Raw genomic sequence first — 14,061 nt, 5'->3', positions numbered from 1 at the left:
AGACTTCACTCAGTTTTCCAACGACACGTCACATGCCATTAGTGTAACCGAATCAGGGTGACATTTCTTTCTCCTAGCCGGAAGCATGCAAATTTTTCAAAATCGGAATTCATTACGCTATTAGGGTGAATGGATATATGGTAAAATGGTCGAAAGCTACTCATGTTACAATTCCACGGTATGAGATCAGCATTTCGTTCAATAAACAACAAAGCACAAGTCATTATTAATAAGCAAAAGTTATTAACACAAATGTTTACCAAAAATCATTATTACACAACGAAATTCGGTTTTTTTTTTGTGTAGAAATTCATTCGAATTTAATTGTCAACACAAAATAGTACGAACAACTCGTAACATATTTTGCTGAAATGTAAATAGTTGATCCTTAACGTACCTACATAATAAAAGCAAATTCACAATAACCAAACGGGGTTCTTCTTTCGGGTATATTGCCTATACAGAGCTTTACGATTACCAGTGCTGAAATATTTGTCCCCATACGAGCTTTCGTTGTTACCACATTCCACTTTCTTTTGGTAGGTGGGATTGGAAAACAAATAACAATTAAAGACCCCTAATAAGGCTTTTACAGTGAACTAATAAATTAAAACATCTTGAATATGATTTCGAGTGTAGAAAACATTCGCGTCGCCACACCAAACGAATTAATATTTACCGCACTACAGTCTAACAAGTTCGTGTGTCCAATGGAAAACGTAGGCTTACATTAATTTCTATACACAACATATATAAATACCTGAAATTTGTTCAATATATCTACAAGAATTATAATACAAATTAGTATTCTTTGGATGTTCAAACAGCTAGGACGCAATTTATTACAATAATAAAAACCGAATCCGATAAAATTATCAAAAACAAATCAGTCGGACTTATCAACAATATTGGTGTATCGGTTAATATTAACATTATTAAAAGAGGTGTAAGCCGAAATTTTATCTAAATTTGTAAGATGGGTCGCGCGTTAATAGAACTTTTAACCTATGAGAATCCGGTGCTAAGAAATTTCTGTTTCTGGTCGGCTATTATGCTAATGAAAATGATTTTAATGTCGATAATGACTGGTTTTCAACGATACAGGACCAAGGTAAATAGGAAACTTCTTTTTTTTATTGATTCGTCAAAGTCGAGAACCTTTTCGAAACGGCTAGTCAACAACGACACTAATAGCTTCCAAGTTTATTGCCTAAGGTTTTTTTTAGTAGATAATTTCTTCCATATCTCCAATTGGAATTTTTTTCCCCAAAAATTGCTCCAACACATGGGTTGACGGATTTAAAAATTTTTAAAAGGCCACAACATATGCGTCTTCAGGACCTCTACCAATGACTATAATTTCAGATAAATGCTTTACATATTGTCGATTGATATATGAATGTAACAAATAACTATTTTGGTCACCCTAGTGCAAACCATTCTCTCATGTGAAATCTAGGTAGTTCGAGGAAGATTTTTTGTTGCAAATTAGTCATGAAGGTCTACCGAATAAATTGCTGCATACCTTCCAAAAATCGACAACGGCTTGCTTTTAAGTTGCTCGACGTTTTCACAAATTGACTCTTAAGAGCAACGGATGCTGCACTGAAATTACCCAAAACTCACATAAACTGCTAGTTTTTCTCGAAACAATTTAATTTTTTTATTGATAACTTGCGCTGCGAGTATTCTGTGTTTACATTTGATCATGGATGTTTACATAAAAATATGATAAAATACGCCCCAATGTAGGCGGCTTGAATTTCATTGTTATTCGTTGCTCGTTGTTCAAGAGTCAAGAACAATCGATGCTTTCGTGAAAAGCCTAAATTTGAGCGTTTTTATTGTATTTTTACAATGTAAGGTGACAATGACGACCACAAATTGATTAGCTTTCATTGAAAATAGATTTGTCTACCTCTATGGATTTGTTTGAGGAAGTTTGACGAGCTCTGAGAAACGTCAATAGTTTCCGGGCTGCAGCTAGTACAGAGTTTTATTGGACTTAGTAACTTCTATCAAAACATCTGTGATGTGCAACTACTAATTTTTAACTCTAAAAATTTAATCGATTTCGCTATGATTTAATGGGAATGGTCATTGTCGGATCTTTAATTAAAACATTATTAACTGGTGTAGCAAGAACTATATTTTTGAAAAATTTGGAAAGTTTTTGGAGGAATTTTAAGAAATATTCGAAAACCGATTTTTCGAAATCGTACCTGCTGGTGTGAACATGTTAGTTATTTACGTATTTACGTTTTCTATCGATTGATAATTTGTTATGAAAAATTCTTACCGCCAGATATTCCATAAATAAATAATTTCGATCGACCTGGTTTCGTAAAAGTTTTAAAATCGGGACAATTGATTTTATTTTCATACTTTTGTTATACCTCGGTTATCGATATAAACACATAATAAGTTATTTGCGTATCTGTGAAGGACGGTATTATTTTAATCAATTTCGCGAGTTGTAGCCCGAACAAAGACTAGCGAGGGAGACAAGCGAAAGTGCTAAAAAAACCGTCCACAACAGATGCGTATACAACGTTTCATGTAAGATGCCGAAAACCCGAGAAAATTCCGAAAATTTCTGCAAAACCCCTGTTTTCGGCACCGACATTTAACATGTAATATTTCATGCCTTGAGCATAAATTTCGGAATTTAAAAACTTGGGTCTAGTGCTGAAAAAATCAATATTACAACACTTGTAACCGAGGGGTGACTCACTTCTTGATTAAATGGATTTAATGGATTTAATGGAATTAATGGAATAAAAATTGGATTAAATGGATTAAATAGGAAAAAAGTTCATTTTACAAAATACTGTAAAAGTCTTAAAAATTGTTGATTTTGATCGAACCACGTACTACAACTCATACTACAATGTTAAAAAGCGAAAAAGTCCACTTTTAGGAGTTTTTGGTGTAAAGTGGATTAAACGGATTAAATGGATTTAATGGATTTAATGGAAGTGCGTCACCCCTCGCTTGTAACACAACATACTATTATGCAACTCAGCTCAGCCTGTAGGTCCAGGTAGCTCAATCGGTAGAGCATAGGACTCATACCCAAGAGGTCCCGGGTTCGACTCCCGGTGCAAAAATGCTTGCCTGGTTTTATTCTAATCACTTGGTGATTAAGCACTCGCTATTAGTTATCTAATGGCTGTACGACCGTAACAAAGTCGCAAATTTCAAAGAAATCCAATATTCGATTTCTTCGCAACAATCACGCCATATTGACATAATGTCAATGACATAATTCACAATATACAACAGACTGTAGGATAAGCGCCATCTATGATCGACTAGTCGCTCATTGGGAAAATGCATGAGTCATTAGTGATGGTTGTGGTCTTCGCATACTACTCGTGGCTCAGAGAATTCACAACGTATGGGACGTTTACACGGTCGATTTGTGAGCTATCTGAGTCCGAAGAGATATGATGAAAAATCACAATTCATATGATCAAGTGACTTGTGCAATAGCACAACAGGCCCACTAGAGGCTTAGGTGCTGGGCTAACCCCCTTCCCATCTAATCCAATCCAATCCATGCAACTCAGCATCATACTGTTCGAATCTAAGCCTCTGTTGCATAAAATGTTGTATGAATCTCGGTGCTTTATTAGGCTCTAGATATGTAATTATGACTCTATGTCATAAATAATTTTAATGTCATAAATCATTTTGCGTGCGATCATTTTTTTTCTCACTCAATTTTTGGATTTAATACAAATTTGCGAGCCGCGGCTTCTAACTCTGCCCTTTAGTGTATATTGTTTGACTACTTTGCAATGAAATTTCTCGTAATATTTTTAATCAATACAATTGATTGTAAAATAGGGGATTTTAAACTGAAGTCTTATTTTAAAATATTTAGTAGACTGCTGGAATAATTATAATGTTGGATATCGAGTAGCGTAAGTTTATATTTGCCTAGTTATTAAAAAAATAAATTTAAACCGAGGCCGAGGTAGTTATAAAAATGTAATGATGTTCATCTAATGTATAATTTATTTCTAAACGTTTCGTGAACGTCTTTTGATTGTATTTTAATTGACAAATAATTTCTCGACTGAATCTGAAAGTTAGAAATAAACCATGGAAAATATTTGTCACGAGGTGAACCATAGCATGAAGCCAATTTAATATTATTTACTGTTAGAAAGGGGTTGGTGATTTCATAAAATTTTTGTTGTTGAAAAATATGACGTCACTTGTAAGCTCTGTGGTTCTTTTTTTATAGAAACGTGTTGACAATAATGGCTAGAATTTACGTGACAAAATAGTTTCAGAAAATAAGGCATCGATCGCCACTTAATGAATAATCAGCAGGTCTACTAAAATAGAGTCAATCTAACAATAGGAATGCTAAATACCGAAAATTACAGTAAAAGTAGTTCATGATTTTAGAAGAAGAAATTGCAGTCAATGAACTGGTGAAAATAAAAATAATCTAAACGAGTCTTCAACGAGTCGTTAACAGATGGATAGCCGCCTGCGAAAGGATAGTAGTTATTTACGTATCAGTGGTGGTTCACCAATGGTGGACGGTATATTTTAGACAACTTCGCAAATTCTAGCCCGAACGAAGTGAGTTCGATAAGCGAAAGTGACTAAAATACAACGTCCAATATAACTTTTCATGCTGAGGGCTTGAATTACGAGAAAAAATTCTGAAATTTATGCCCAAGATATGAAAATCAAAAATATCGTTTTTTTTTATTTCAGACATTTGCAAATCCGGAGGACGCTGGCAAAGATAATGAGTGTTCCGTCAATGACAAAGTAGAGCGTGTGAGAAGGTATTATTGAAACAAAATAAAACAAGGCATCAGAACAGTCGGAGCGTTTGCTGCGACTTAGCCCCGTACGACCCGTAATCCTATTTCGTCCGTAACCATAATACGTCCGTAGCCGTAATACGCCCGGAACCCTAATACGTTTACAACCCTCTAATGCGTCTGTTACCAAAATGCAAGTCAAGCTGGGCATGATCAAATTTACCGAAAGTGTTCATTTTTAAAATTGCGCATAGCGCAATTACGAAAGCCCGTACGAAGTACCTCTCAAATAAAACCAACAATTTACGACATTATTTTAGAAACCCAAAATTTTTTGCCAACTTTCCATTGGGTATTCAATTACCTCTCAAATGAAACAAAAACTAACAAAATCGGATGAGATTTACTCGATTTATGTGCAAAAAACACTTAGGGCCGAGTAGCGGCCTTAGTCCAAGGACCCAAATTTAGAACTTTTTTTGCCACCATTCTATTCGGCATTCAATTATCTCTCAAATGAAACAAAAACTAGCAAAATCGGATGAGATTTACTCGATTTATGTGCAAAAAACACTTAGGGCCGAGTAACGACCTTTGAGCCCTCCCAACAAGCCCGCGTTGCATCTTACCCAAAAAAAATGTTCAGCAACTTTGTTCTACTCGTCAATACCTTTCATTTGATATATCACAAGCAGCTATTGCGTGCGTATTTCGGTAGATATCGTCGAAAGACTGAAAAACACCTATAGGGCCCTAGCTCTGGAAGGGCCGACCCTACCATGCTCATTTTCGAACTTGGCCTTACTTTTGTCGATACCAATCGGGAAAAAAAGAATTTTGAAAAAAGGTTGTGATTTACTCTAACTAGAGGGGTCACGGACAGACGGACATTTTTTTATTGCGGATTCGTTATCTATGAACATAGACAAATGCTTTGCCCTTACCGTCTGCTTCCAATTCAACATGTTACAAACGGCATATTAATCTTATAAGCCCCCAGTACTTCGTACGGGGCTAAAAAGGCTAAGAGATTTTCAACAGTGTTTTCAATGTACCATTGTAGTCTCGAAATAATGTAGTTCTCTTCGAATAGAGGTGTGCGTCGGTCAGTCTTTGGCTCCCTATCGATTGCTACCCCAATTAGTTCTATCGCACTCACAGAACAATCTTTTTTTTTGCGACCAACTGTTTGATTAAACACAGTGAACATGTGCATGAACACTGAATTGACAAGTGTCAAAATTTGGAGGTTTTAGTGATAAAAGCTACCGCTGAGGATTGTTTGTATTGCATGTTTTAACTCGTACAACGAAAAGAGGTCATCTACCTTGACAAAAGGTGATTTCATCAGCCTCCAAATATTTTCGGTTCATGCTAGAAGTAGTGCTGTGTTTTTAGTGATCTGTAACGCTAACGCAAAATCAAGGTTCTGAAAGAACTGCGCAAAATGACATTAGATTTCATAAATTTTCTGTCAGCTGCATGTCGCCGCACACCTCTATTTTCGACTCTAGAGTGCTGTAACAATTCTTTACGGCACTTTTTCGGCTCGTAATGGAAAAGTTTTGTCTAGCGCGAAAAAGAACCCAATTTCGTTGCTTCTATATTGATACTATCTCATTCCCCATACAGCTACAATTTTAACCAAAATTTTTCCCCCTCAGGGCACATCTCAATGACATGGAAAACATTTTACCGCTGGTACTGATCTCTTTCATTTATGTGCTCAGCGATCCAATTCCAGCAGTTGCCGTCAACATATTTCGAGTAGTTACAGCAGCTCGAATTTGGCACACTTTTGTCTATGCTATTATCGTAATTCCGCAACCGGCACGAGCTATTGGTTTCTTTATACCGTACATCGCAATGTTTTACATGGCTATACAATCGGCAATCGTTTTTGTCAATTAAATTCGCAATACTAATTGAAGAGATACGAAAAATTATGTTGTACACGCACTCTTACTGTTACTAAATCTGATATTATTGATGTCAACTGTGATCGATGTTATGAATACAATTCTCTATTTTGCATAAAAATTTCTTGATTTAAATTATCCTAAGTCTGAGCAGAGAGATACTTAGTATAATTGGCTCATTAAAAACGGTAGAAAACCTTCACTTATAAGAGATAGTACAGGAGCTTGTGTCCCGGAAAATTCATCAAGATAAATTTTGTATTCCAATATGCAACTTATTTTAGCAGTATCTAGAGAAGCCTGAAGTAGAGCCTGGGAGACTATGTATGCCCTTTTTACTGATTTTAGAAGTTCTTTCTACATGGATAAGAAAATCAGGTGTTTCCTGCACAATCATTTCACAACTACTTTCACTCTTCCTCATTTTTATTCAAGGATTAGGAACAAGTCTTTTGTTACATTGAATATTCAATATATCTTTATGAAAGCTGATTAGATAGAAATATCATAAAAAAGTAGTTTTTTCTTAAGACCTGAACTACATTCGGAGAAATATAGATTTCGGGTTTTTTAAGAGAAATCATCATTTCTCTAATTCTCTCAATTACCATTTGAAATAACATGCGAAATGAGAGAATACAGAAAAACGATGAAAACGGTGATGTCTCTTAAAATCCCGAAATCTATTTTTCTCCGACTGTACTATTATTATTACTAAGTCCAAAAGGGAACAAAAAACACAACTTGAAAAGATTCTTTTGTTTAAGAGATAAATATTTGGCTTTTATAAATTTTATTTCAAACGTAAGGTCACATATCGGTTTTAAAGGTAAAAAAACAAGGTGATCCTTAGCCGGATTACAAGTAGAAAATTTGATCGAGTCTTACCGATGGTGGGAAAGTCCCCAGCATTGAAGAGGCGTTCGAGCGTTGAATGGCTAGCGATACTTTCTGGACGAGGTAGCTATGAGAACGCGAGACACCGCTTGCGACGTTTAAAAGCGGGCCGATTTTATTGATCAACTGCGTTGAAAATGTAATTGTTCTCCCTCAACTCGCTGTATTTTGCGTGCTTAAACTGTGAAGCTAATTCGGCTGTGCGTCCGGCTTTCATAGAAGATATTCGTACGTGACTGTGCGCAAGAGTGTCCCAGCAGGTGGCGTCCCAAACGAGATGTTGACCTCGATACCATGGAACGAGTGTTCCAATTTGGCTGTTGCTCGCAGTTCCTAACTCTTCCAGTAAAGATGAGTACACAGTTTGTGAACATTATCTGAAAAGAGGGCTCACACCTCTGATGTCGAATGCACGAAGTTGGAACGCTTTACTTCTGGTTAGTTTGTTGACCTACATGTTTCCACTGTAACGGGTTTTCGTCGTTTTCGTAAATAACGTTGATGTTAGTTAAGCTTATCAAAGCATTATCAAACTCAACAAAAACTCTAAGAATTCACTCAAAAAAAGAATAGAATTAGTAACCAAGGAAGGAGGTGTGCCAAATGTATGTGGTTCATTTAGCTCCACAACCGACTTATAACCATCAGTAAGTGGTGAGACAAACAATACCTAGATATCTGGAATACGCAGCCCCCAAACCAGTCTGGAGACTCGAAACACTGCTATTGATGGACTCAGAATGTTTTATCGCAATCCTGAAGTCGGCAGGAGACGATACCCGTTGTGAAGGTAAATGTATTTAAATACCTACGGGTTTGGTTGTGTTTCGTAGAACGGTCTCTCACTGGATGTGTAGATGACGCTCTGGTTTCTGATTTACAGCCGTATTCAGTTTTGTTTGGACTACTTTTCAAGGGTGTGTCCGATGCTACTTAAAAGCTAAACCTGATCACTTTGCATCAACAATTATACAATTTTTACAACGTCAATAGATTTATCGCCAACGCAAATATAAACTCCATATATATATCGATTGACCGCATATTATATCTTAAATCGTCTTCTCATTATCTCTGAAACTTCCATTTTTATTTATTTATTTCGCCGACTGAATATTGTATTGTATATTATGTGTATAAGTATACACGTTATAACAACACTCTTGATATGATATGATATGGGAAAAAGTTAATTCCTATTAGTTACTTATACTACATGCTCACTACAGTCTTCCAGTCGCTTTCATTCGTTTGTTGCATAAACATCGCTGGTAGTCACTTTCGTAGTTAACAGTTTCTGAACTGAAAAGCCGATATAATTATGCAGGAAATACTAGCCGAATTAACCAGGAATGAAGTGTTCCGAGTGTACGTATTCTGGTCCGGTGTTCTAGTGCTTAAAATGCTGTTCATGTCAGTGTTCACTGGAATGACACGGTTCCGTACAAAGGTAAATCAAAAATGTTTCTCTATTAAAATTAATTTCCAAACTAAATGCCTAAAATTGCTGTGTCATCGATTTTGATATATTATTATTATGCAATGATGGTTCAAGCATGAACTTCAATCACTTTCCTCAATACAAACGCACAACAAAACGCGAGAAGTATTTTAAGGTTGTAATCATGAATAAAAAGCGATGATAATTTCGCGAAACATTGTTTTGTATTGTATTAGGTATCATTGTGTGAAAAGATGTGTGTACAGATGAAACTATGTGTTTCAAACGACTGTAAGTTTGTGTGGTGGTAGATTTCTGTTGATACATCACTGTCGTTATGGAAAAAAATTTGCCTTATCATAATTGGATTGACAAAATTTGCCGGCCACGTTTTGTTTTCGTTTTATGAAACAACCTGTTCACAACAATATTTATAGAGATGATAAATGATATATAGTTATAGGTATATTGAGTACACTTCAAACAAGAAACGTAATTCGACATGATGTACTTCATGATGTGTATTCCATGTTTCTGCTATGCGTGTGTCATACATATTATGGTGTCGATAGTTGTAGAGTAAACTTTTCGTTTTCTTAAAAATAAAATTTCAAATTAAACTGCTTATGAGCCTCCTACAGATTCTGAATCGAAATGCGTTTACGCTGAAACCTGTTTACAAGGTTGTGGTACTGTCAACAAATTTTTTCGTTGGTTCGGTATTAGATGCAATATATGTCATTTGAGCATGCACTTCTTTGAAAGGAATTGCAACCAAATTAGGGAAGCCAGAAATTCGAAATCGAAGGCCGTTAAACCGCAACAAACATAGTTTTGTACTCGCAAACGATGAATTATTTTCTTTGAAAACAGTTGGGCGAGGTAAAATTTCAGAATCTCATTTTATCGCCATTTGGGAGTCTTTTTGGTCGACCTCATCAACTCACCCTGACTAATCACCCTGAAACTATTTTTTTCGTGGAACCACAAGCAATAGATTCCAAATGATGCCAGGCTTACGTTTGAAAAGTTGTATTTTCGGCAGCTAGTTCAAGGGGGTGATATAGTCTTAGGGTTGTTTTAGGTCACATTAGTTGAGGTCGATGAAAAAGGCTCCTAAATAACGATAAAATGAGCTTCTGTTAAAAAAAATAATCATCGTAACAATAACTTTTGGGGATTACGGTCTTCCATTTCGATTTTTTTTAATTCCTGGCTATCCTAAATATCATCAAATTTTCACAAATACTCCTGCCACTTATACACACCACACGGTCCACACAAAAGTCATCAACTTTTGATCCAAATGTCAACTGACTGTAAACTAATAGAAACTTACGTGGTATACCAACGCACTTCTAGCAAAAGTGATCATAGTCGACAGCTGCCAAATAGATTACTATTTTGTATGAAAAGGTTGTTTCCAGTGTTCTACAGTTGTGTGACACTGTCTCAGCACCCTAATTAGAGTACCACTTATGCTTACCGCTCATGATTGAGGTACCTTCACGATACACGTCGGAAACTGTATTTTTCTTGTTTCATTTAGACGGTCGAAATTGAATTTCTGAGGTGTAAAATGTATTACCGATGTAAAAATGTAAGATTGCATGGTACTCTGTCGTGATACACTACTCTCTATTATTTTCCGAGACATTTGTCGAACCATGGAAACGAAACGAGAATTGAAAATGGTAAAATCTGCCACAAGGGTCGAAGTAAAATTAGTTTTTATATCGACAATTATTTCACTTTCATTCAGGGACTCTGTTATGACTCATCCGCGACCTTTGTGTTAAAAGATTTTTTCGTGTTATTGTGGAATGTTCCATGTGCAGTGAAGTCTAGTCTACTAACTTTATCTCAACAATTCTAACCCATTGTTCCCAGAACCCAGAGGCTAATGATTTTTTGTCTAATTTACAGACTTTTGCCAACCCAGAAGATTTGGTGTCGAAGAAGTTGAAAGTTAAATTTGGTGACGAAGATGTGGAACGTATCCGAAGGTAAAATCTAAAATTTATTTCCCATTAAATTACCAAAATTACGTTCAAACTTTCTCTTTTCTTTTATAGAGCGCATAGAAATGATTTGGAGAACATTTTGCCATTCTTCACCATTGGCTTCTTCTATATCTTCACATCGCCAAGTGTTTATTTTGCAACTCAATTGTACCGTGCTGCCGCGATTTCCCGATTACTTCATACCTTTGTGTACGCTGTTGTCGTCGTGCCACAACCAGCTCGTGCAATAGCTTTCTTCGTACCTCTAGCAGTTACTGGTTACATGGCAGTTAGTACAATTCTGTACTTTTTGTAAATTTTGTAGCGCTGTTGCAGCTTTTTAAGTGGAATTAAAGGGTGTTTTGTACAATTCATCGGATGAGTGTTTAAAATGTTCGGAGAATTGCGATGCATATTTGCTGAAGGAGTTCTAAGTTGTTCAACGAGTGTCTTACATTTGCACCTTTTTCCAACCTTTTGGACAACTACTTAGGTCAAAAAAGTAACATACTCTAAAGCCAGCAAACACTTAATCAGACAAAGTAGTCAATGACGGCTCAGTTCCTAATATTTCCTGATTACATGACTGTACAGTGTGCACCGGCATTCTACGAAATGAAGAACCAATTACGCCGCTTTGCGTATGTTTCAAATCAAAACTTTAATTTTCATCCCAAAAATGTATCACCGCTGTAAAACACATATGAAACATCAAAAAGTAGGGAATGATGAACGATAAAAATCGAGCAGGTTGCGGAATGACGATCACTGCATAAACGAACGTGTGCACAAATCTGAGCAGAGTGACTATCTTGAACAACGTTGTGGCTACAAATACGCTGGGTCCAGTTAGAATGTAGAAAAATGCGGAAAACACGAAAAACGGTATGTTTTCTAAGTCATTCAGGTGTGCCCTGTGAGAGATGCGGTAAAAGAAAAACGGGTTATTTTCGATTTGAGCAGTATAAAACGTATTAAACGGAATGAACATTCCCAATACAAGTATAATTAAACATCGCATTTTAGATTTTACCTTCGTATACGTTCGATGTGTTCGTTGTTCAATGAGACGGATGGTTTTGGTAAAAATCCAATCCTGATTTTAGTGTCTTCGGGATTGGCAAAGTTCTAAAAAAATTCAGAAATTTAAAAATGTTAGAATTAAGATCTTAAATCACCTGTTGTTGGTTATGCGTAAGTTAAATATTTTCAGACTGTAAATGTTCGCTTTCATTGTACTGCACAGAAAATTCTTAGAAAATCCTTAAAAAAGCCTGGGGGTTAGGCATGTTCAAACTATCATCAATTGATGATACAATTTCAAAATAATCGAATGTTTCATCGATAATCGATATTCAAAGGCAATCATCGATTATTATTAACATTTATCGATAAAATATCCGTTTGTTATCTGTTTACTGAAGCTCGAAACTATCCGTTTTTTAACGAAAATAGTAGATTAACACTCAAAAACAAACTAATTTGGTAGTTAAATAATCTTTAAGAGCATGTGAAGCCGATTTTAATATACTCAACCAATTTTTTATTTATTTACTATGCGTAATCACGTACCCACAGTACGTCCGTGGTCCCAAATTTTTATTTTGACGAGTGAAAATACTGATCTCCTCCGTGGGTTTTGCTACTACGTCCCCACTTGTCAAAATAAAATTTTGGAACCATGGAAGTAATGTACTATTTCACGCGCTTTCTAGTGGAGCGAAGAATCTATAGCTTTTTGAAGTAGTGGCAAAAAATGTTAAAACCAATTTCGCTTGTACGAACTTCTTCAGGTGGGTGGTTGCGAAAATTTTCCGTTTACAGCTTTTGCAACTATAGAATCTGTAATGTAGACTAATTTGCAACCCTTCAGATCTCCGTTATTGCATGTTATGTGAATTATGAGAAGTGCACAAGTTATAGCGCCTTCTAATTATAAATTTCTTATAATTCAGCAACTTAACTCATATGGAAATGACTAAACTGCTCCCTGCTCATCAGAGTCTATTCTTCAGAAAATTTTGAATTTTATTGATTATTCTGAAATTTTGTTGAGAAAAAAGGTCTTTATAGGATGATGCTAGTTCGTGGAAAGCTTATTCTGTTCTTGGGCTATGGCTAGGCTGAAAGCCTATTATCATATCGACAACGGCCTCCGGCGGCAAAAGAGAGCAATAAGCTGTTTGTAGTGTTCTCTTAAGATAGGTAAAGCAAATGAAGCAAACAGTTTTTTAATCAAATACTAAGGCGTTAATTTAAACAAATGAAGTAACAGATTTACATTATGGTACGATTACCGTTTTTAAAAGGTTACGAGCGGCACAAGAACAAAAAATATTTTCGGAAACTCACCATGTACTTTATTCGTTGAATTGCGGTCAGTGGGACTAGCAAAAAAACCTTCATAACCAACAGTGATGAATAAAAAATGTAACTCCTGAACACTTCATTGTCCAACGAAAGTAAATCAAAAATAGAAGTTGCATTAACAGAAGAAGTTTCGTTCATATTTACAGAGTTGTTTCGAGCACTTCAATTTCAAATATTATCCGAATAGCTGAAACAACGTTATTAACCACTAACGACCAAGCGCACTTATTAAATCTGACTGAGATGGAGGTGCAACGGTGTCTCTAACGAAAATCACATACTTTAATTGTGTACATATTGCATTTTGTAACGCAAAATGACATGTGTTTCGTTTAGAATATAAATTAAATTGTATGACTAGCAGCACACAAGATCTTAGTAGATGCATGCAACTTCTAAAAATCATACGAGGTCACAAAAACGAGCTAAACAGAAAACTTTTCATCAATCATATTTTCTTATGCATTTAATCTTATTAGGTTGTTTTTCTGTTGAATTAAAATATTTAAATCCTCCAAGCCGATAAATTATTACAGTAAAATGAAGTGTGCAACAACTGAATGATGAATCCGATCATGGTCTATAGCAGTTGCAAGTTGTAACACGTGACACAAGTATTTAATGAGCCGTCTAATGTT

General features: G+C 35.7%; 4 protein-coding genes across 5 annotated transcripts in view; 2 read left to right on the top strand and 2 right to left on the bottom strand.

The window, feature by feature from the left end:
• Positions 1-14,061, bottom strand: part of LOC119068971 — a 115,487-nt gene that overhangs the window by 86,235 nt on the left and 15,191 nt on the right. The gene's annotated exons all lie outside the window — the stretch shown is intronic.
• Positions 694-6,833, top strand: LOC119069000 (microsomal glutathione S-transferase 1-like). Its single transcript, XM_037172878.1, has 3 exons — positions 694-1,111; positions 4,741-4,814; positions 6,458-6,833. Exons 1-3 carry the CDS (start codon positions 977-979, stop codon positions 6,702-6,704), a joined length of 456 nt encoding a protein of 151 aa, XP_037028773.1. The 5' UTR covers positions 694-976; the 3' UTR covers positions 6,705-6,833.
• Positions 8,828-11,427, top strand: LOC119068999 (microsomal glutathione S-transferase 1-like). Of its 2 annotated transcripts, none has more exons than XM_037172876.1 (3): positions 8,828-9,059; positions 10,977-11,056; positions 11,102-11,427. In XM_037172876.1, the coding sequence occupies exons 1-3, from the start codon at positions 8,931-8,933 to the stop codon at positions 11,367-11,369; spliced, it is 477 nt and encodes a 158-aa protein (XP_037028771.1). In that variant the 5' UTR covers positions 8,828-8,930; the 3' UTR covers positions 11,370-11,427. The 2 variants fall into 2 exon arrangements, with proteins under 2 accessions (XP_037028771.1, XP_037028772.1); XM_037172877.1 differs by having other exon boundaries at positions 8,834-9,059; positions 11,126-11,427.
• On the bottom strand, positions 11,681-13,704 carry LOC119068998 (microsomal glutathione S-transferase 1-like). Its single transcript, XM_037172875.1, has 3 exons — positions 13,406-13,704; positions 12,087-12,181; positions 11,681-11,967 (listed from the first exon to the last, which is right to left on the bottom strand). The coding sequence occupies exons 1-3, from the start codon at positions 13,559-13,561 to the stop codon at positions 11,715-11,717; spliced, it is 504 nt and encodes a 167-aa protein (XP_037028770.1). The 5' UTR covers positions 13,562-13,704; the 3' UTR covers positions 11,681-11,714.

The sequence above is a fragment of the Bradysia coprophila genome (genome assembly GCF_014529535.1).
Source record: "Bradysia coprophila strain Holo2 chromosome X unlocalized genomic scaffold, BU_Bcop_v1 contig_20, whole genome shotgun sequence".
Classification (NCBI taxonomy): Eukaryota; Metazoa; Arthropoda; class Insecta; order Diptera; family Sciaridae; genus Bradysia; species Bradysia coprophila.
Note: the sequence above shows the minus strand (reverse complement) of the source record. Positions and strands in the feature narration are given on the sequence as shown.